This window comes from Sarcophilus harrisii, chromosome 1, assembly GCF_902635505.1.
Source record: "Sarcophilus harrisii chromosome 1, mSarHar1.11, whole genome shotgun sequence".
Lineage (NCBI taxonomy): Eukaryota > Metazoa > Chordata > Mammalia > Dasyuromorphia > Dasyuridae > Sarcophilus > Sarcophilus harrisii.
Window position 1 is genome coordinate 712,788,170 of NC_045426.1, and position 19,405 is coordinate 712,807,574.

The 19,405-nt window shown below is 57.9% G+C and overlaps 1 protein-coding gene across 1 annotated transcript; it reads left to right on the forward strand.

Moving 5' to 3' along the window:
• The first annotated feature begins 685 nt into the window (after nt 1–685).
• PPM1F (protein phosphatase, Mg2+/Mn2+ dependent 1F) lies at nt 686–19,166 on the forward strand. Its single transcript, XM_031949134.1, has 9 exons — nt 686–837; nt 3,172–3,249; nt 7,829–8,008; nt 9,098–9,258; nt 12,268–12,470; nt 13,779–13,967; nt 15,992–16,135; nt 16,387–16,480; nt 17,216–19,166. Exons 1-9 carry the CDS (start codon nt 686–688, stop codon nt 17,497–17,499), a joined length of 1,485 nt encoding a protein of 494 aa, XP_031804994.1. The 3' UTR covers nt 17,500–19,166.
• Nucleotides 19,167–19,405: the final 239 nt, after the last annotated feature.

The following is a 19,405-nucleotide window of genomic DNA, read 5'->3' on the forward strand; positions in this document are numbered from 1 at the left end:
TCGGGGGGGGGGTCACTGCCTGCTCTACTCAACAGGACATCTTGCTTCTGATCCCAGGTCAGGGCTTCACTGACATAGGACAAATCCTCACATTAACCGCACCCCCCCCCCGCCTCAGTTTCCCCATTCTTAAAGATTGGTCCCTTCTGAATGAACCGTCCCGGATTCTGGGGGAGGCTGTGGAAGAAAGGGCGGCTTGAGGCCGGCTTCTGGGCGGCCTTTGTTAGCGCTTCCGCTGGAGCCCGGGGGGAAGTGACCGAGTTCCTGCTCTCTGGGCTGAGTCAGCCCCCCGCCCTCCTGGCTTATTTCTCTCCCGCTTTTTCCTTTGCTTTCAATGGGAAGAGCCGGGTTCGGAGGCAGGAGGCCGGTCTGAGCCCGACTCCAGGCCTCCCTCTGACCCCTGCATGGGGCCCTTCCCCCTCCCCGGTCCTGTCCCCAGTCAGTGAGTCATGATGAGCTCGTGCCATGTGCCAGGCACTGGGGAGGCAAAGAAACACCCCTTGATGCGTTGGCCCAGCCCGCTGACCCCGGCAAGGGGAATATGGCGGGACTGCTCTGGCCGCCCCCCCCCTCCCTCCCCCATGTTCCGCCCCGGGCGGTCCCTTTCAGGAAGGACATCCTGGAGAATGGGGGGGGGGGGAGCGGCGGTTTTTTTTTGGGGGGGGGGCAGCGCAAGGAAACGGGAATGGTTTCCCAGAAGCAGGACCGATTTGAGGGAGGAGACAATCGCCGCTTCAAAACCTCCGAGGTCTCTCGGGAAGAGGGATTAGGAATTTTTGAGAAGGCAACAATTACAGAGCAAAGCACATCTGACAAATTGGCCCTCCCAGAGACCCTGTGAGACAGGCGCTGCTGGGTGCCCATTTTACAGATAAGGAGGCTGAGGCCCAAAGCGATCCAAGGACTTGCCCGGGGTCACACCCTCCCATCTGCTTGAGTCCAAAGCATCCTCCTGCCCAGAGCTGAAGTAGAAGGAAGGGAGCCCGCCCGGTGGAAGTGCAGAAAGGCAGCTTTAGGTTTGACGGGCATTCCGGGGAATGGGCTGCCTCCAGTGTGAGGGGGTGAGCTCCCCGTCCTCACCGAGCTGCAGGAGGAGGCCGGAGGACCCTTTCTTGGGAGGCCGTCATCCCGAAGGGGAATTCTGCCTCCAGGCCGCTCCCCACAGTCCGGGCCTGGGCCACCGGTGCCCGGCCCCTCGTCTGCCGCGTCCTGGCGAGCTTGGCCGGGCTGGCGAGTCAGCGCGGGGCGTGGGGAGCAGAGCGTCGTGCAGCCTGGCCCCGCTCGCACTCGAGACCCGGTCCTGGTTATTCCTTCTCTCCCACCGCGCTTATTTTCTGCTTTCTCCTCTCCCACACCCTTGGTTGGAGCCGAGCTCCCGGCTCCAGATCCCAGCAGGTGGCGCTGTAACTCCAAATGTCATCCCTCGCAGCGGGATCCCACTCCAAAGTCAGCACTTGGGAGAGGGAAGGGCGGGGTGGCCCAAAGGCCTCCTCAGCCTCCCACTACTGGCTTAACCCCCCACAACTCAGTCCCCTGGTTTCTAAAAAGGGGCGGGGCCAGCCCGCCGCCTGGGCCCCCGGAGGAGTTTATATTTGCCTTTCCGACGCGCTCTCCCAGCTCTGAATCTGCCAGGCCGGGAAGCCATGTGGCCGCCGAATGGGCGAGGGGGCCAGGCAGGCAAGAGATAAAGCTGCCACCCCTCCCCTCCCCACTTGGTTAGTGACTACTTAGAGTCCAGCCGTAGGGGAGCCGAAACAGAAAAGCGCCACCTACTGAGACTCAACCCCTCCGTTTCTAGGCCAATCGCCCAGCCTCCCTCCCCAAATTGTACCGTAGTAGGTAGGCAATGCCAGTAGAGACTCACTGTGAAGTGTGGTGAGTGAGAGCCCAGAGCAGCCAAGCAACCTACGCTCTAATTACTAGCACTCCCCCTTCCCCCAGCACGTTACCTCCCCACCGCGCCCAGAGACAAAGGCAAACCCTGAATAACCCCGCCCTTGAAATTCCCTTGCAGTAAAACTTAATCGAAACCAAACGCCATTGCTTCCATTAACTATCACAAACACACTTCTGCCAACTAGATCCGGCAAAAGCAACCGCTTCAAAACTACTATAACCTACAAAGAATAGCAAAATGCAGTCGCTAAACCCCAACAAAAATCAACAACTACCTCAAATCCCGCCCAAACAGCTTGGCAAAATACTCAAGAAAAATCATCCCCACATGCAGCACCCCTAAGCCAAAATTCGCCTCCCACTTCCAAACTGCCCAAAAGTAGAGAAAACCCACCCTCAAAACCTCAGTAAATGAGAAAGAAACTAGAAAAACTGGAAATAAAAACACGCCTAAAAATACATGCCAATAATCCCGATAAGCAGAAACAAACTATAACAACTAAAAACCTCCTAGAGAAAACACCACGCTCCAAACCCTTCAACCTAAAACCCCGCCCAAGCAAAGAACACAAGGTACCAGTGAAACCAAAAACACAGAAACCTTTATAACACAACATCAAACACACTAACACTACCAAAACTACAACCACAAAATGAAACCATCTACACGCCCTAATCCAAAACCACTTCGCTTAACCCCACACATGAAACACCTAAACCCCACCCTCCCCACTAAACCCCACCCCACCCCGCCCGCTAAACCCCCACCCTCGCCGCCTGCACCACTTCTCCCAAAAGCCGTAAAAAACGAAAACACCAAACGCCAAGCAAAACCGAAGGCAAACAATACACTAAACTCAAATGTACACGTACACATGCATAACAAAATCCCTAACGCTTAACACCAAACCCAATGCAAAACACCAAAGCACCAATCCCATCCAAGTAAAACGGCCAAAATTTAAAACTCCTAAGAAAAATATGCTCTAAAACCCCAAGAACACATTACATACCAAAAACACAACACTCCCAAATAAAACAACACCATAACCCTACCTCCATCCCCCACCACCCGAAACAAACACCGGCAACATAAACAAAAATCCCCTCAAGCACTACCACCGTCTCAGCCACTCCACTCCCCTCCCACATACCCCACGCTTGCCATCCCTCCCTCAAAACACTCTCTCCCTAAGCTCACCCCCTAACCCCACCAATTTCCCACCTTCAACACTCTCCAGCCCAAAACACTCTCAACCACTTCACCCCCACTAGCCAGCATGCCAACCCCAACCCCGCAAAAAACTTCTCCCGAAACCGCAAATACTCTCAAACCCACCATGTAAAACAGCCGTAAAGAAAACAAAACATAAAAATTCCCCCCTCCCCCAGCAAAGAAAACATTGCCAAAACAATGCATTCCGCCATCCACCAAAGAAAACAAAATGTCCACAGTAAACAGCCAAACACTACCAAAACCCCACCACTGATGCCCGGCACTAACGCCTCCCCATACCACTCCAATATAAAACATAACTCACTTATCTATAACCTAAACCCCAACAACCACAACCACACATTCCAAAAAACCTCAACTACTAACCCCTCCGCCAAACCCATTTACTTCAAACTTCCACAACCTTACAACCAAACTCCCCTCTTTTAAAACAATCCGTAACATCACTTACTCAATCATGCCGTGAAAGTTCGCCCGTCCCCACCACCAACTCTGGCTGCTCCGTCCCACAAAACTTTGCCACCTACCTCCACAACGCCAAAACTAAAGAAAAATGCCACCCTTTCCCCAATTTCTTTTTATGCCAAACCAATCATCAACCTGCACAACCTATAACTACAAACCATTTAAAAATATTACATTATAAGCACCAAAACACCACCAATTGCCTCCCTGGCCCTTTTCTTTTAGTTCGTTTATATCCCTCACAAATTTCTTATTTTATTTATATCCCCTCCCTTTTATTTATTTATTATATTTATAAATTATCTCTATGGTACGCCACCTCCAAACCCAGCATTAAACACTCCCAGCGACACCGCTGCACAACTTCACCAGCACGACAACCATCCCGTAAGCCATAGCCATCGCTTTCTAAAACGCGAAACCCTAAAACAAAAGCAAAATAATCTACACTCCATCTACCCCAAAAGCAAAATACTTTCAACACAAAGCAACTGAAACCCTACCAACAGCAACCGCAAACAACCCTCACACAAACACCAACTCACCATACTCACTCATAAAACTTCGCCAAGTATGTAAGCAAAACAAACAAGAAAAAGTACCGCAAGCAAAAAACAAAAAACAATCTGAATTTGAAAAACAGTGGCACAAGCCCCAGGAGTCCCTGGGCATGAGGGACCCTGCAGGAAATAAAGGCTGCTGCGCAGGGGACCACCCCTTTAGGTCAAAGAGGCCTCCCAGAGTGGAGGCTGACCCCATAATCTGAGAGCGTCTGGCCTGCTGGACGTGATTGGGACCAGCTTGCAGCTCTCACATGTGAAAAGCCACCACAGGCGCGGGTCTGCCATATGCCGTGTCCAGCTCATTTTTATACCCGTTGTGCTCTCGGGACTTAGTGGGTCCGTGATTTCTTGATTCTAGCTTTCCTAAGCCAGATCTCCTTCCTGAATTAGTGGTCTCTGCCCAAGGCCTCCCCGTGTCCCCCAGGCCAGGAGCCGTAGTGGTGTCTGAATCTCCCTCACCCACGGTCGGTGGAGGTAGGTACCATATCCTTCCCCAGCCTTGCTGCCGACTGGTGTGGGCAGACGGGATCTTGGGGTCCTTGTGGAAGGCTTTGTTCACAATAGAAAGGTTCAGCTTTGCCTGGCATTCAAGGCTTTGCACAGGGGTGTGTGGGCCCACCTCAAGCTTAGGGAGTCGGACTGGACCATGTGCGTGGCTCTCCCAGTGCGGTGCGCTCTGGCTCCTTAGACAAGCTGCTCCCCAGTCGTGCAGGCCGGTGGGAAGTTGTCAAGAATCCCGCAGGGGCCGGGCTTTGGCTTAGAAGGCTTCCGAGTTGTCGGCCACAGCCCAGGCGCCCAGGATGGGGCCTCCACGATGGGTTCCGGGCCCTTCTGCGCTGCTGGGGTTGGGGGGGGCCTGGGCAAGCCAGGGCATCTGCCCCAGCCAGTTCTTCCTGTTTCAGATGGGTGGGTGGTCTCCCTCCCCCCTCGAGGTTATTGGGAGAAAAGCACCCATAAATGTCAACTCCCGCAGGAGAAGGGCATCTGGGGGGGGGGGGGGGGGGCCATTGTCTCGGAGCGGGGGGTTGGGCTTCTGGTTCTGGGCCCCAAAGGGCTTTAGTGTGGCTTTCCGGAGAGATTTCTGGACCATGAAAACTGGCCGAAACCTCCTCTCTACAAACATCAAGGAGCCGAAGGAGAAGCGTCGAGGCTTCCTCCCAATATAAAGCTCAAGTTCCTAAATGTCAGCAGCTCTTTTCTTCCCTCTAAGCGTCTCAAGGCGTTTTGTGAACAATTTCTGCCCTGCTGGTAAGGAAAGGGCAAACCCCAGCCCAAGGGAAAGCGAGAGAAAAGGAGTCTAGCCTACCCGTCTCTGCCAAGTCTCTCCCTAGAGATTTGAACAAAACCCCTCTGAGATGTAGCACGTTTAGATAAAGCTTGAGGCCTCCCTTTCCAAAGAAACCCACGCCAGAAGTAGGCCTAGAGAAAGTCAGAAATCAGTCAGCCCCAGTAACTCCCTACTTGCCCACTCCCAAAAACTGCCCAAACAACTCACTCATTCCCAACCAATGACAAAACTTTAAAAAAAACACTTATTCTCCTAAAACAGAACCGCAACCTAACACAAAACTCACACGCAAAACCCCAGCCAACACCAACACTATCACACAAAATCCCAATTCCTAGCAGAAAAACTGCCAAAACACAAGAAAAAACCCAAAAACCACTAAAAAAAACTACAAAAAACAAAACAAACTAAACACAAAACCACAAAACAAAAAAACAGCCCAATGAAACCACAAACGTCCTAAACGTAAAAGTACCCTAGCAAAAATGCACCACCGCCAAAACATAAAAAGGCACAACACCGCATGCCCAAACCTAAGCAACCCCAACAGCAACTACTCTACTCAACCCCTAATTTGCCACACACGCCACTCATCTCAAAAACACAACACACACCGCAACCACACCCCGCCACCTCCAGCCCACTACGCGCCACCCAAAATGCCCCAACACAACTCTATTCACCCCACCCCAAACACATAGCATCCCCTACAGTAATGCCAAACATGCAAGAAAAAGGTAGGAATTCTCACAAGTCACCCTAGCACAAACATCCGTGAAAAGTAAAAACTTGCTCTTAAAAACAAAATCCCAAAACACATACAGCATAACAGAAAAACCCAGAAAACACAAAACTGCAGGCCCAAAAACCCACGCCCAGCATGCAGCAAATGCAACCCATCCCTATGTCCAAGAAAAATACATAAAAGGCAAATCTCAAAACCCATGCAAGCCTAATACTTAAAACACAGGCACCCTGAGAAAATTCTAGTAGCACCTACTATATACCAAAAGCTTTACTCTACAGAACTAGCAACAAGTATACTCACTTAGCCTTTATTACAAGGCACAACTAGTATGCCCGGCACAAAATTAGCGAAAAAAATTCACAAGCAAGCAAAATTCAATACCAAAAAACATAAAACACTAAAAATCACAAAACACACCAAAAGCTCACAAAACACACTCAAGAAAATTCTAAATACACTATAAAAATCGCCGTGAAAACCTATACTAAAACAACAAACACAACTCAACTAAACCAAAAACATAAAACATGCCTAACAACCCTGGTGAAAACACTCACAAAAAAAATCCCCTAAATCCATTCTAAACACTCCAAAACTTCCCTTACAGCCAAACTCTAGACACCAAAGAAAAATCCACTTCTCTCCAAAAGAAACACAAGTAAGAAAAAGCCACTTGCAAAAACCCATCAAAACCACCACCCCACCGCCATGCCAAACTCCAAAACCTAAAACCACTCTACGCCAAAATCCTAAACTACTCCATCTCTCTACATGGCCAAGAAATGTAAAACCAAAACCAAAAACCTAAGAAAAGCCAGCAACCTCCAAGCCAAGGCCCCAAAACAAAATTTAAAATAACAAAAGCCACACAAAAGAAACCACCGGCAAAAATATCCAAAAACCCAGTGGCCCAACAAAAATGGCCCAGCCATCCAATCCCTACATCCCACTCACAAAACACACTTAAAAACACCATCACAAAACTACTCAAGGCAAAAACACCTAAAACAGAAAGAAAACTAACAAAAAGTAGAAAAACCCTAAAGAAAAACTCTAAAGAAACACTTAAAATAGCCAAAAAACAAAAACGGCAATCTGTCAATACTCCCAACACTGCAGAAACATGCATCATGCATGCCTCCCCACCTAGCAAAACACCACAACAAAAACTCTAACAAAACCCCACCACTAACAAACCCCGCACTTAACTAAACAGCCAAAAGCCACAAAATTACTTTACCCACACCCTACAGCATGCATGCCTCGAAACCTACTACACGCAAACACAGCCACCTCCAAGCCAGCATGTCACACACAAAACACCATGGTGAAACCCCGTAATCCCAGCAACCCAGGCCACTTGAGAAAAATCCAAAAGCAAAATACCATTCAACAGCCATCTGAAACCTACTCTGCAGCAATACTATATATCCAAAACCATTGTAAACATACTCTACAGCCTGGCCAAACCAACAGCACCAATGTACTCTCCAAAAATCAGCTAAAACTGCCCCAACACGCTTTAAAACTCCAGTAAACCACTCACAAAGCTTGAAACCCCCTTCCCCGCCTGCAAACACTCCCTCCTTCTCCCAGAAAAACCCTCAAAAAATACCACCTTCCCACTCAAGGAAGGGGGGCCGGTGGCTGGCCCGGGCCGCCCAGGGCTTCTTGGACGCCTTCCTGCGGGAGTTCCCGGGCCCTTTGCCCCCGGAGGCAGCGCTGCCCTGGAAGGTGCCGGCAGTGCCCCTGAGCCAGGAGGAGGTGGAGGGCGAGCTGAGCGAGCTGGCCCTGGGCCTCTTCACCAGCAGGTAGGGCCCAGCCCACGGGCACCCGGGCAGCATCTGAGCGGAGGGGAGGGCCCGGGGGTGGGGGAGCAGGGGGGAGGGTCCGGGAGGAGAGGGCCCAGGGCGGGAAGGTCCAGGGCTGCTCTGTGGGCCTCCCACCCTCCTCTGGGCAGTGGGACTGGGGAAGCTTTTCCCGTCACCCTCTGGTGACTGTGTGACCCTCCCTCGGGCCGCTTCCTCTCCAGCTCCTGCTGGCTGTTTCCTGCTGGGCCGGCTCCCAGCTGCCCACCCGCCCGTGGAACCCCCGGGCCTTCTCTGGCAGGATGTGGGGGTGGGGCCCGAGGAAGCGGGAAGCAGGTGGCCCTCAGCCAGCTATTGTCCAGGCCCTCAAAACAGGACGCTACCCACGGGAGCCCCCTACGCTCACCTGGGCCTGTGGGAACGGGCCGCCCCCACGTTCCAGAGGTGCCCCCTCCTTCCCCCGCTGCCCAGAGCTTGTTCCCGGGGGAGGCATCGTCCGGCCCAGGCAGTGGCCTTGGACCCGGCCCTGACCCCCCGGGAGCCGCCCCTGCCGAGCTCTGCCCTCTGGGAGTCGGCGCGGGGACAGGGAGGGGGCAGGGAACTGAGCCTCCTTTCTCTTTCCCGGGCCCGGCTCCACAGCTCTCCCAGGTCGCCTTCCTGCCCCAGAAACGTCAGTGGCCTCCTGTCTCCTCCCCACCCCCACCCCCAGCTGGCCTGGACGGTCACCCACGTGGGGGAGGCCCGCCTGGAGCCACTCGGGGCCCTTGGGGAGAGACGGGGATTCTGGGTAATGGAATCATTTTGTCATTGACGCCAAAGGGGGTCAGAAGCCCTCCCGGTGGCCAAAGACCCCTCGTAGGGGGGGGGCCCCCTCCTGTGCTTGGGAGAGTGGGGTCCCCAAGGAGGGCCCCAGGGCCCGATTGGCTCACGGCTAATTCACCGCAGAAGGAGTGTTTCGGTGAGAGGCCGGGACGGCCCGGTCCTTGGTCAGGTCAGGGAGCAGTGTCCCAACCCCCGCCTGACAAAGGGAGATGGGGCTTCCCTGGACCGGCCACGCCCCTCCCCCATCACGTCTCCTACCCCTCCCCCCAGGACCGCGCCGCTGCCCCTGGCATGCTCCCTCACCCACGAGGCCGTGGCCCAGCTCCCGCAGCAGGACCTGGCTGTGTTCAGGCGCTTGCCCAGCCAGGAGAAGGTGGAGCAGGAGGACGAGGAGGAGGAGGAGGAGGAGGAGGAGGAGGAAGAAGGGGTCTGTGAGTATCTTGGATCTGGCAGGTTATTGCAGCGCGGTCCCATTTTACAGATGGCAGCAGAGCTCAGAGTTTGAGGCTCCAGGAGTGGCTGGGGGTGGGGGGGGGGGGGCTCCCAGCTGGAGGGCTTGGGTTCTGCCGCTGTCTCAGGGCTTCTGGGGGCCTCCCCCTCTGCCCTGAGGCTGAGCCCCTCTCTCATCTGCCCCACTGCAGCCCCTCCCTCACCTGTTCCTCCTCCCACCCTTCCGGTAGCCCCTCCCAGCCTCCTCTCGGGCCCACCCCAGTGGCCCTGCCTGGGGCCCATGTTCTCTCCGGCCCAAGGGTGGGGGCCGCCTTGTGTCACTCTGCGTCTGGTGGCTGTAAGAGCAGCTGGCGCGCAGGAACCCTCGGGGAGCCACCCGTTTCTCGGACTTCACGGCCCTGTCGCTGGCAGGGAACAGCCACAGCGTCGCGCTCTGGGCCGGCTTGGGGGACCCCGCTGGAGACGGCGCGCTGGACTGGCGAGAGGCCGGAGCTGGGCACGAGCTGGGGGAGAGACTGAGCGCCTGGAGGGCCTTGAGTCCCGCTCCGGGGGCGCTTGGGCAGATGGGAAAGGGCTCGGCTGGGTCATACCTTGGTGGGGCCCCTCCTCACAGAGCCTCTGCTTTGTCCTGGGCCCCCCAGAGGAAGGCTGCCCAAACGGCTGGAGACTCCTCAGCACCATCTCCCTGCCAGCTCTGCCCCTCTCCCTGCCAGCTCTGCCCCTCTCTCTGCCAGCTGCTTGCATAGTTGAATTGCTGCCTCTTCCTCCTTGACAATTCCAGGGCCCTTTCCTGTTCTCTTGGGCTGGCACCCCGAGGCCCTTACGCCCCAGGAGTTCTGGGTGCCCCTCGGGCACCCTTCCAGGAGACCGAGCCCCCGGGGCCCAGAGCCTCCCCTTGTCTTTGGGGCCCTGGGGGGTGGGAGACGGCCCCGAGGGGCCCATCCCAGGGTGCTCTAGGGGTGTCTTGGGCCCACCCAGGCTACTGCATAAAAAAGGGCTGGCACCTGCTAATTGCTGCCGTTGGGCCACAGGGCAGAGGAAGGTACCTCCCTCTGGGGGCCTCAGAACCTCCAGGTCAGAACTGGAAGAACAACAGAGAGTCGGCTGGAGGGGATCTTGGAGGTCCGAGACCCCAGCTTCCACATTTTGAAAAGAGGAACCGGTTGGGGGGGGGAGGGGAAGCGTCGTTCTCTCCACCCTGTGCCTGCAGAGGCAGCGCGGTCTTTATTCCGCTTCTGCCCCCTCAGCCCTTCTCCAGCCTCTCTTCACACTCTGCAAGCACCAGTTAGCACACATTTATTAGACGCCTGCTGCATGCCGGGGTCTGGAGACCTTGGGAGCAAAGGGCCAGGGCTGGGAGGGGGATAAGGAGGATTGCTTTTGTTTTTTTTTGCTGAGGCAATTGGGGTTAAGTGACTTGCCCAGGGTCACACAGCCAGGGAGTGTTAAGTGTCTGAGGTGAGATTTGAACTCCTGACTTCAGGGCTGGTGCTCTATTCACTGTGCCTCCTGCTGCTCCCCATTCCCCGTCTCTGCCCCCTCCCCCAGCCCCCACCACCGCCCTCATTCTGAGCAAGTGTCCGGGACTTCACTCCAGGGGGCCCGAGCCTCGGCTGCCCAGGAAAACCCAAGCTTGCCCAAGGAGGGAAACCCATGTGGTCGCTTGGCCGTGCTGCCCGAACCCTCGGCACCTTGCTGGCTTTTTCCTTCTTTCCCTTCTTATTTCCCAAATACACGCAAAGATAGTTCGCAGCGTTCGCCCTTGTGAAAACTGGGGTTCCAGATGTTCTCCCCATCCAGCACGGGATCCAGCGCAGGGCAAGCCCGGGCAGCTCTTCTGAAGGTGCTCTCTTATTCACCTGCTGCCCAAGAAAAATCAGATCAAAGGAGGAAAAAACGAGAAAGAAAATAAAATGCAAACCAACGAGAGGAAGAGTGAGGATGCTCTTGTGGTCCCCTCAGGCCCTTAGCTCTCTCTCTCTGGCTGTCAATGGCTCTCGGTCCCAAGACCATTGGAACAGGCCTCAGTCACCTCGTGGTTGGAGAGAGCCGCGTCCCTCAGAACCGATCCTGGAATAATCTTGCTGTTTGCTGCGTGCAATGATCTGGCCCTGCTGGCCTCCCTCTGCGGAGGCTCCTGTCAGGCTCTCCAGGCTTTCTGACATCGGACTTTTTCATTCTCGATGCCTGTCTTCTCTGCGCTCCTCCCTTTCCATGGGTGTTTCCCTGCTCAGGGGTAGAACAGGCCTCGAAGCCAAAATCTGACAGCCCAGCCTTGAGCTGTGGCTCCGACTAAATGCCTCCCCTAAAATGCCTCCCTGCTCTAACCCTAAATGCTCTCCCAGCCCGTGAGGCCCCCGCCCCTCCCCAGTCCTGCGATTCCTTGTGTGTCAGAGGGCCCCTTTCGGTCCCCCCTGACCTCCAGACCCTGGGACCCTTTCTGTGGGCGGAGCTCGGCGCAGAGTGCCTCTGCTGGTTCTGTTCTGCCTCCCCCCCCTCCCGGTAGTCTCGTGCCCCCTCCCCCGCTGGATTTTCTGCTTCTTGGTGGGAGGACAGAGCCCTCAGGAGCCTCAGCCTGGCGCTCTGCCCACGTTAGGCGTAGAACGTTCCTTAGGACAGCCCCAGGGTTTCCTTGGAAATGGGATTAAGCGGGAAGGAAAATCTGGGCCATAGAACCTGAAAGTCGGGGCAGACCTTGTAGATGGTCCGGTCTGAGGAAAAGAAACAGGAAGCCCGCGGCTCTGGGCTGATGGGCACGAGACCGTGCCCAGGGCAGACTTTTCCTGCTTCCCAAACTGAGGGGGCAGAGCCCGGGGCTCCCACTTCTAGGTTCCCGCCTTGAGGGCCCGCCGGGCTCCCGCCTCCTCCCCATGGGGCCTGCTCCGGGCCTTCGTGGGCTCTCGGTCTGGTGGAGCTGGGGACGGTACCCAGTGCCCTGTTCCCCAGCCCACGGGCGCCGGGCCGTGACCTTCCCTTGTCTCCTCCGCCAGTGCTGGATGCAGAGAGCCTGCAGCGATGCTTCTTCAACAAGCTTTGGGAGATTTGCAGCCGGAGGCAGAAGCAGATGCCGGTCCTGTCCACGTGCCCTTCTTGTCCCTGGCTGACCTCCGTCCACGCCATCCGAAACACCCGCCGTAAGATGGAGGACCGGCACGTCGTGCTTCCCGCCTTCAACCAGCTCTTTGGCTTCTGTGTAAGTCTCTTGGGTGCAGCTCCCTTTGTGGCCCTAAGCCCGGGGCGGGGGGGGGGGGGGGGGGGGGGGGGGGGGGGGGGGCCCAGGAAGCCGAGACCATAGACCAGAAGCAGAGCCTGGGGGGGGGGCAGCGGGGTCCCCCTCTGAGCCACAGTCTGCACTGACTTTCTGCAGGATCCCTCGATGGGAACTGGGCTGGGGGACACTGGGAGGACACTGCTCAGTCAGACAGTTTGGGAAACGGGATCACGGCGGCCTTAACTCTGGAAGGATGCTTTGTACAAGTCATTTCCCTTGGGCTTTCTCTTTCCGGCCCCATTTGGGGTCTTCTCGGCGAAGACATGGCACAGTCGGCCATTTCCTTCTCTGCTTCGTTTTATACTTGAAGAAACTGAGGCATATGGAGTAGGGAGACTTGCCCAGGATCGCATAGTCAGTGCCCAAGGCCAGATTTGAACTTAGGAGATGAGTCTTCCTGACTGCAGAGCCAGCACTGTATCCCCTGCATCATCTCACTGCTCTAGTATCGTCCTTCCTCCTCTCCCCATAAAGTAGCAGAGTGAGAAAGGGCCTGGGACCTGGAGCAGAGCAAGGGGAGGCGGGCCCTCAGGCCTGGGATGGAGGCTCTCTCTCGGAGGACCCTCCCATTCAGTGTGGAGAAAATGAGGCCGATTTTGACTGTAGGCAGGTTGCAGGGGAGTGAGTGATGGATTCTGGGCCAGAACGGGGCCCTCCTGACTCCTGCGCTTCTTTCTGGCTGACCCGGTGTTCATCCTTGACGTCAAGTAGTGGCCAGCATGTTCCCTGAGGTATGGAGGCTCCTCCAAAGAGGCCTTTCCAACCAGGGCCTGGAGGGAGGAAGAGAGCGCTGGCATTGGGGGTTTGCCTTGTGGACCCCCGAGTCTTTCCTTGGTGCACGATCACGTGACAAGGTTTGGTTCTTGCTGCCAGTCACGGACTGTGGGCTTTTAGACCTGGAAGGAAGCTTAGGGCCAGACTCGCGCATGGAGGAGGAAGTCGGGACCCCGACGCCAACCCCGCTTCAGAGCTGGAAGTTTGAGAGAAGGGCCCGCCTCCTCTCCCAGAGTTCACAGCTAAGGCAGCTTTTTGCTGGCCTGCGTTGGAAGGTTAGGGGAGAACAGCTGAATTGCCGAGGAGGGCCCCAGAGTGTACCGAGAGTGAGGGTCCGGGCCCTCGGGCTCCCCCTTTCTGTGCCGAACGCGGCCCGTGGCCGCCGGCAAGGAGCGCTGACGGGTGAGGCTGGGAAGGGGCCGTTCAGCAGGTCTCTGCCTGTGTCTCTTTCCCCAGGACCAGGTGGATCGGGCCTACTTTGCCGTCTTTGATGGGCACGGAGGAGTCGACGCCGCCAGCTATGCTGCAGTCCACTTGCACGTCAACGTGGCCCGGCATCCGGAGGTGACCAGAGACCCCGCGGCGGCCCTGAGGGCAGCATTTAAGCAGACAGACGAGATGTTCCTCCGGAAAGCCAGGCGGGAGGTGAGAGCCGGCGGGCCTATTCCCCATAGCCGTCCTGGTACCGCTCTGGCACGGGGGGGACGAGCCGATGCCCGTTGATTCAGTGACAAGAAGCGGCGGGTTTGGCTCCCTTGCTATCGTAGCCACAAAGGAAGGAGAGCAGGGATCACTTAGCCCAGCCCATGGGGAGGACAAGCAGGCTTTCAGGGAGCCGGCTCACTCTGGAAGGTTTGCTGGAGGCTCGGGGGCCTGACCCCCACCAGCCTGCTTCTCTGTTTGGATTTGAGATATTCTGGGGCAAAGGTGGCCTGCCCGTGAAAGGTTCCTCCGGGGTGCCCCCCCGGGTCGGGCCCCGCCTTCCGGGGTCAAATCCACCCAACCTCTTGGAACCAGTCCCTTGCTGGAAACAACCTTTTCTCCTCCCGGCCCTCTGCAGCCTGCCCCCTTCCCTCCCCTCCTCCTTGGCCCTCCCCCCAATTTTCAAGCCTCCCAGCCCCCCTCTGTCTTTTGTCCCCCCAGGTCACACCCCTTCCTGTGGGGAGATCATCGGGCTTTTCCCCTGTTCCCTCTGTCTCCCATTTGATCTCACTGTCCCAGGTTAATTATTCCAGCGGACTCACCTTTTTCCCAACTTCCCCTTTATTTCCTCACCTGGTGAGGGGACACTTTCCAACAGTCCGAAGCAAAAATCACCATTTTTCTCCTAAACTCTCCCCTTTTCCCTCCATTCCCCCTCAACCATAATTCTTTAAATAAAACTCCTGTCCACATTTCACCCCTTCTCCAAGGCCTTTTCACCCCCAACACCTTTCCATTTCACTTTAACTGTTTCCCTCCTCAACTCTTTTCCATTTTCCCCTTTCTCTGGACCCCCCCCCCACACTTCCATTTCACCTTTGCAACCTGTCTCCCAATTTCCTCCAATTCCCCCCTTGTCCCTGGCCTCCACCCTGGGGCAGGCCCTCCTCACCTCTCCCCTGGACTATTGCAGTAGCTGCTGGAAGGTCTGCTGCCCCCAGTCTTCCCACTCCGATCCATCCTCCATTCATACACCTAAAGGATTTCCCTAAAGTGCAGGTCTGACCATGTCTCTGTTGGTCTCTGTCTCTCTCTCTCTCTCTCTCTGTTTCTCTGTCTTTCTGTCTCTAAACTCCCGTGGTTCCCTAGATTGCTGCTGCTGTTAGTCTTACCTGACGAGAAAGGAGACAGGACCAGAGAGAGAAGTGATTGACTTACTCCTGCTCTTACTGCTGCTTAGAGTTGCAAGTGAGGTTGGCACTAAGGCCTTCTGGATTCCCCACCCATTGCTCTGACCACTAAACCGCCCTGTCCATATTTGACTTTGGGTCATTACAGATCTGGGCTGGGTTGGAAGATCATTGAAAAACTTGGCGACTCTCGGGAAGGCCCACACGCCATTAGTCTGCGTGCACGGAGGCCTGTCATCCAGACACAGGGAAGGTCTCTGCTCTGCTCAGACTCCCTCCTGAGCCTCAGGCTTGCTTCTGGGAGCCGCATTTGAGGAGGGCCATCGAATATAGGAAGTATAGTAGCTGTTCTCGGGGCCCTCCGTGGCCAAGTACTGAGGAGAGGCTCGCTCCAGCTGGAAAGTGGAGGATTAACAAAAAAATGTCCAGTTGGACTGGTTAGGTCTAGTAGAGAGCCTGGAGATGGGGGAGGGCAAGGCTGATTGAGGAGGAAGTCTGTTGGAGGGCACAGGAGGGTGCCAGAGCGGCCGGGGGGCAGGGTCTGCCAAGGCAAGAAGAGGAGAGCACTTCCTCTTACACTGTGAAGGATGTAGTGGTGGGAGTCGGCTGAGTGATGGGAGAAGATGAGGCTCTTGGGAGAGGCCGCCACTGTTTTTGTGAATGGTCTCATGCCGAGGGGCATGGAGGTGCCATGAAGGGGGCGGAAGTGTCACTGCTGTGGGGAAGATGGCGTTCCTCCCGGCCCACCTTGTATCTGGCTGGAATCATCGCAGACATCCCGGCTCCCACGGAGCTCCAAGTCTTGACCTCCTTCCCGTCCTCTCTCGCTCCTTGTAGAAGCTGCACAGTGGTACCACTGGGGTCTGCGCCTTCCTTGTGGGCCGCACCATCCACGTGGCCTGGCTTGGAGACTCCCAGGTCCTGCTGGTGCAGCAGGGGCGAGCCCTGGTGCTGATGGAGCCCCACAAGCCGGAGCGCCAGGTAAGGACCTGGGGGAGCTCAGTTAGGGAGCATTAAATGGCTAAGGCTGCCTTTGAACTCAGGGCCTCCCGAATCCGGGCCAAGGCTGTCCAGTGCAGTGGCCCCTCAGGGACCTCCCTACTCCTGAGCCAGGGCTCTATCTGCTGTAGCGCCCCCCAGTGGCCCCTCAGGGACCTCCCTACTCCAGAGCCACCTATCTGCTGCAGTGCCCCCTAGTGGCCCAGGCCCAGCCCCCTCTGCTTCTCCCCTAGGACGAGAAAGAGCGCATAGAAGCTTTGGGCGGCTTTGTGTCCTACGTGGACTGCTGGCGGGTCAATGGCACTCTGGCCGTTTCCCGAGCCATCGGTAAGGAGCCCTTGGGGGGAGGGGTGGACACCCAGGGGCCACGGGAAGGGGTGGATGCCCCGAGGTTCTGCAGCCTGCAGACGGGGAACAAGCATTCCGGCCTCCTGGAGGGGCCCCCAGACCCCTTCGGTCTCTCCCCAGCTTCTCTCTGGGCCTCAGCTGAGCCTCCGGCAGAGCTGCCTGACCCCCATTGGCGGCCACAGGTTTAGAGCGGGGAGAGGGACTCCTGTTTGATGTCCCTGGACAGTGTCATCTTGCCCCTTGGAATACCTGCAGGGGCAGCAGCCTCACTACCTCCCAAGGCTCCATCCTCCTTTAGGACAGTCTGAGCCGTGGTGGAGCCCCCCCTTCTGCTCCGCCTCCTGCCCTGCCACCTCCCCCAATAGAGCCCTGGTCCTGCCCCAGGGAGGTTCTCCCAGCCACTGCCCCCCCCAGCCCCTTACTCCTGGGGCCCCTGCACATCCCCTCTCCTAGGGCGGCTGTGTCGGACCATCGTCCCCCCAGGGTGCTCCCCGACGTGAGTGGCCGACCAGGGCCCCGGATTTCAGAATCGGGGGGGGGTCAGACGGGGAAGCCGTGTGGAGGCCTTGATCTGGGGGCCCCCATGGGCATCTCTGCTCTGTGTGGGGCAGGGCCCGTGGCCTTCGGTGGAGCAGACTGGCCCGTGGCTGAGCCATCCCGCCGGTCCGTGGGAGGTGGGGGGGTTTTGGTGACCCCCCGACTTCCTGGTTCCAGGGGACGCCTTCCAGAAGCCTTATGTGTGCAGCGAGGCCGATGTGGCCTCCCACGAGCTCTCGGGCGCCGAGGACTACCTCCTCCTGGCCTGCGACGGCTTCTTCGACTCGGTCCCGCCGGAGGAGGTGGCCGGCCTGGTCCGCGGCCTCTTGCTACAGAACCCGGGGGGCGCCCCGCGCATCGCGGAGGAGCTGGTGGCAGCCGCCCGGGAGCGGGGCTCGCGCGACAACATCACCGTCCTGGTGGTCTTCCTCAGGGACCCCCAGGAGCTCCTCAGAGACTGAGCATCAGGGGCGGCAGGACCCGCGGGCGGGAGGCTCGGCCTCTGCCTTCTTGGAGCTCCGGAGGGGGCGCCCCGAGAGCTCCTGCGGCCGGGCACCCCTCCCCCTGACTCCTGACCCCCGGCCTGACCCCTGACCCTTGCCCCCTCCTCACCTCAGGGGTTCCTTAGGAAAAGCGGGCCCGGCGGGGCCTGCTCCCTCTAGTGTTACTGACCCCTTCCCGAGGTCTCTGGCCAGGCCCCCCCACCCCCAGCCATGGAAACGGCTCCCTCCCGTGCACTTAGGTCAGCGCCCCCCCAGGTGCCAGGAGAGAGCCGGCAGTCCCAGCCGCCAGCAGGATTTACCAAAGATCTCTGTGTGAAGCCCGGCTCCTGGGCCGGGGCCAGGCCGTCTTTCACAGACCAGACACACCAAAGACAAGGGGGCTGCCTAGGGCCCGCCTGGCCTCCTCAGCCGGGAGTAGGGGAGCAGGGGGAGAAAAAGGAAAGGGGAGCCCCTGCCCTCCCGGCCCCCTCAGCGACCCCTCCTGGGCGGCCTGGGTCCCCTAGGTTTCCCTGTTAACAGCCCCGAGTGCCAGGCCCAGCCAGGTCTCGTATCCAGAGGGTGGCGCCAGCGCCCTGAGTTTGATCCTGGGCAGAACCATGGTGGGCAGTGTTACTTTGCAGGGTTTCTCAGGCCGCCCTTTGCCAGCCCCCAAGTGCCTTCAGCCTTCTCAGAGGGTCGCCAGGTGCAGTCTAAGGTGGGAAGGGGCAGTGTCCCACCCCCAAGGGAGGGTCCATATCCAGCCTTGGCGAGGACTCCAAAATGGACGTGGGTGATTTTACTGAACGAGAAGCCCCCCCCCCAAATTTGGGGGGACCTGACCCAGGCAACCCGGGGGCCTTTTTAGAAATGGCCGGAGCAGTCAGGCCGTGCTCACCCCCCTCACCCTCCTGGCTCAGCCCTTCCTCTGTGCCTTACTTTCCTGTCCTGTGAAATGGGTGGGTTGGTATAGGGGGTCCCAGAAGCCACCCACCAAGCAGAGGCCTCTTGTCCCAGATCCCTCAGCAGTGGCCTTCCCACCTCCGGGGTGGAGGCTCCCACTCCCCTCCCCCAGAGGCTCCCGTCCTCCCCGGCCTCCCCTCCGAGGGTTTCTCTGGCTCCAGACCCAGCAGCCCAGGCCAAGGGGCCGCTCTGGCTTCTGCCTGGACTCGGCCCCCAGTTCCCAGGATGTTAGACCAAGCTCAAGGTCACTGTGAAGACTGAAACCCTGGGGGCAGGCCGGGCTGGGCTGGGCCTCTGGAAACAGTCTCCAGCTCTCCTGTGGGGAGGAGCACCCGTGCCCTGGGCTCGGAAGGAAGCCCTGGCAGGGATGTGGGGCCCAGCGGATGACCCCCGGCACCTCCAGAAGCAGGAGCTCGTCCCTCCGTGCCCTCTTCAGCCGGTGGGGGCCGTGAAGATGCTGGAAGGGAGCCCCCTCCTCCCCCCAGCCTTGGGCAGAGGGGCTCCTGTGCTGGACCCTTGGCATTCTGGGCCCTAAAGCAAGGCGGGAATGACTGAGGGAGCGGCGCCCGAGAAGGAAGGCCTGCGGGGCCCGGCCGGCACCGAGCTTGCACCACCGTGGGCCTCTGGGTATCCACAGACTGCTAGGGGCCCCTTCCTGTTCTCCCATACGGGCCTCCTGGCAGGTTCACAACTGCGTCCCCCGCCCCCCACGGACTGTGCTCCCTCCCTGCTCAGAGGGACCCTCTCCTGTCGCTTTGGAAGCCCGGAGGAAAGGAGCGGCTCCTGGTCCCCATTTCCCTGGGGGGGAGGGGGATCCTGGGGCCCCAGAAGGCAGCTTGTGGCCTCAGCCTCCACCCCATGCGGTTGTGGGGAAAGCCCCTTCCGGGCCGTGGGGTAGCCTGGGGGCCCAGCGGCCAGGGCCGTG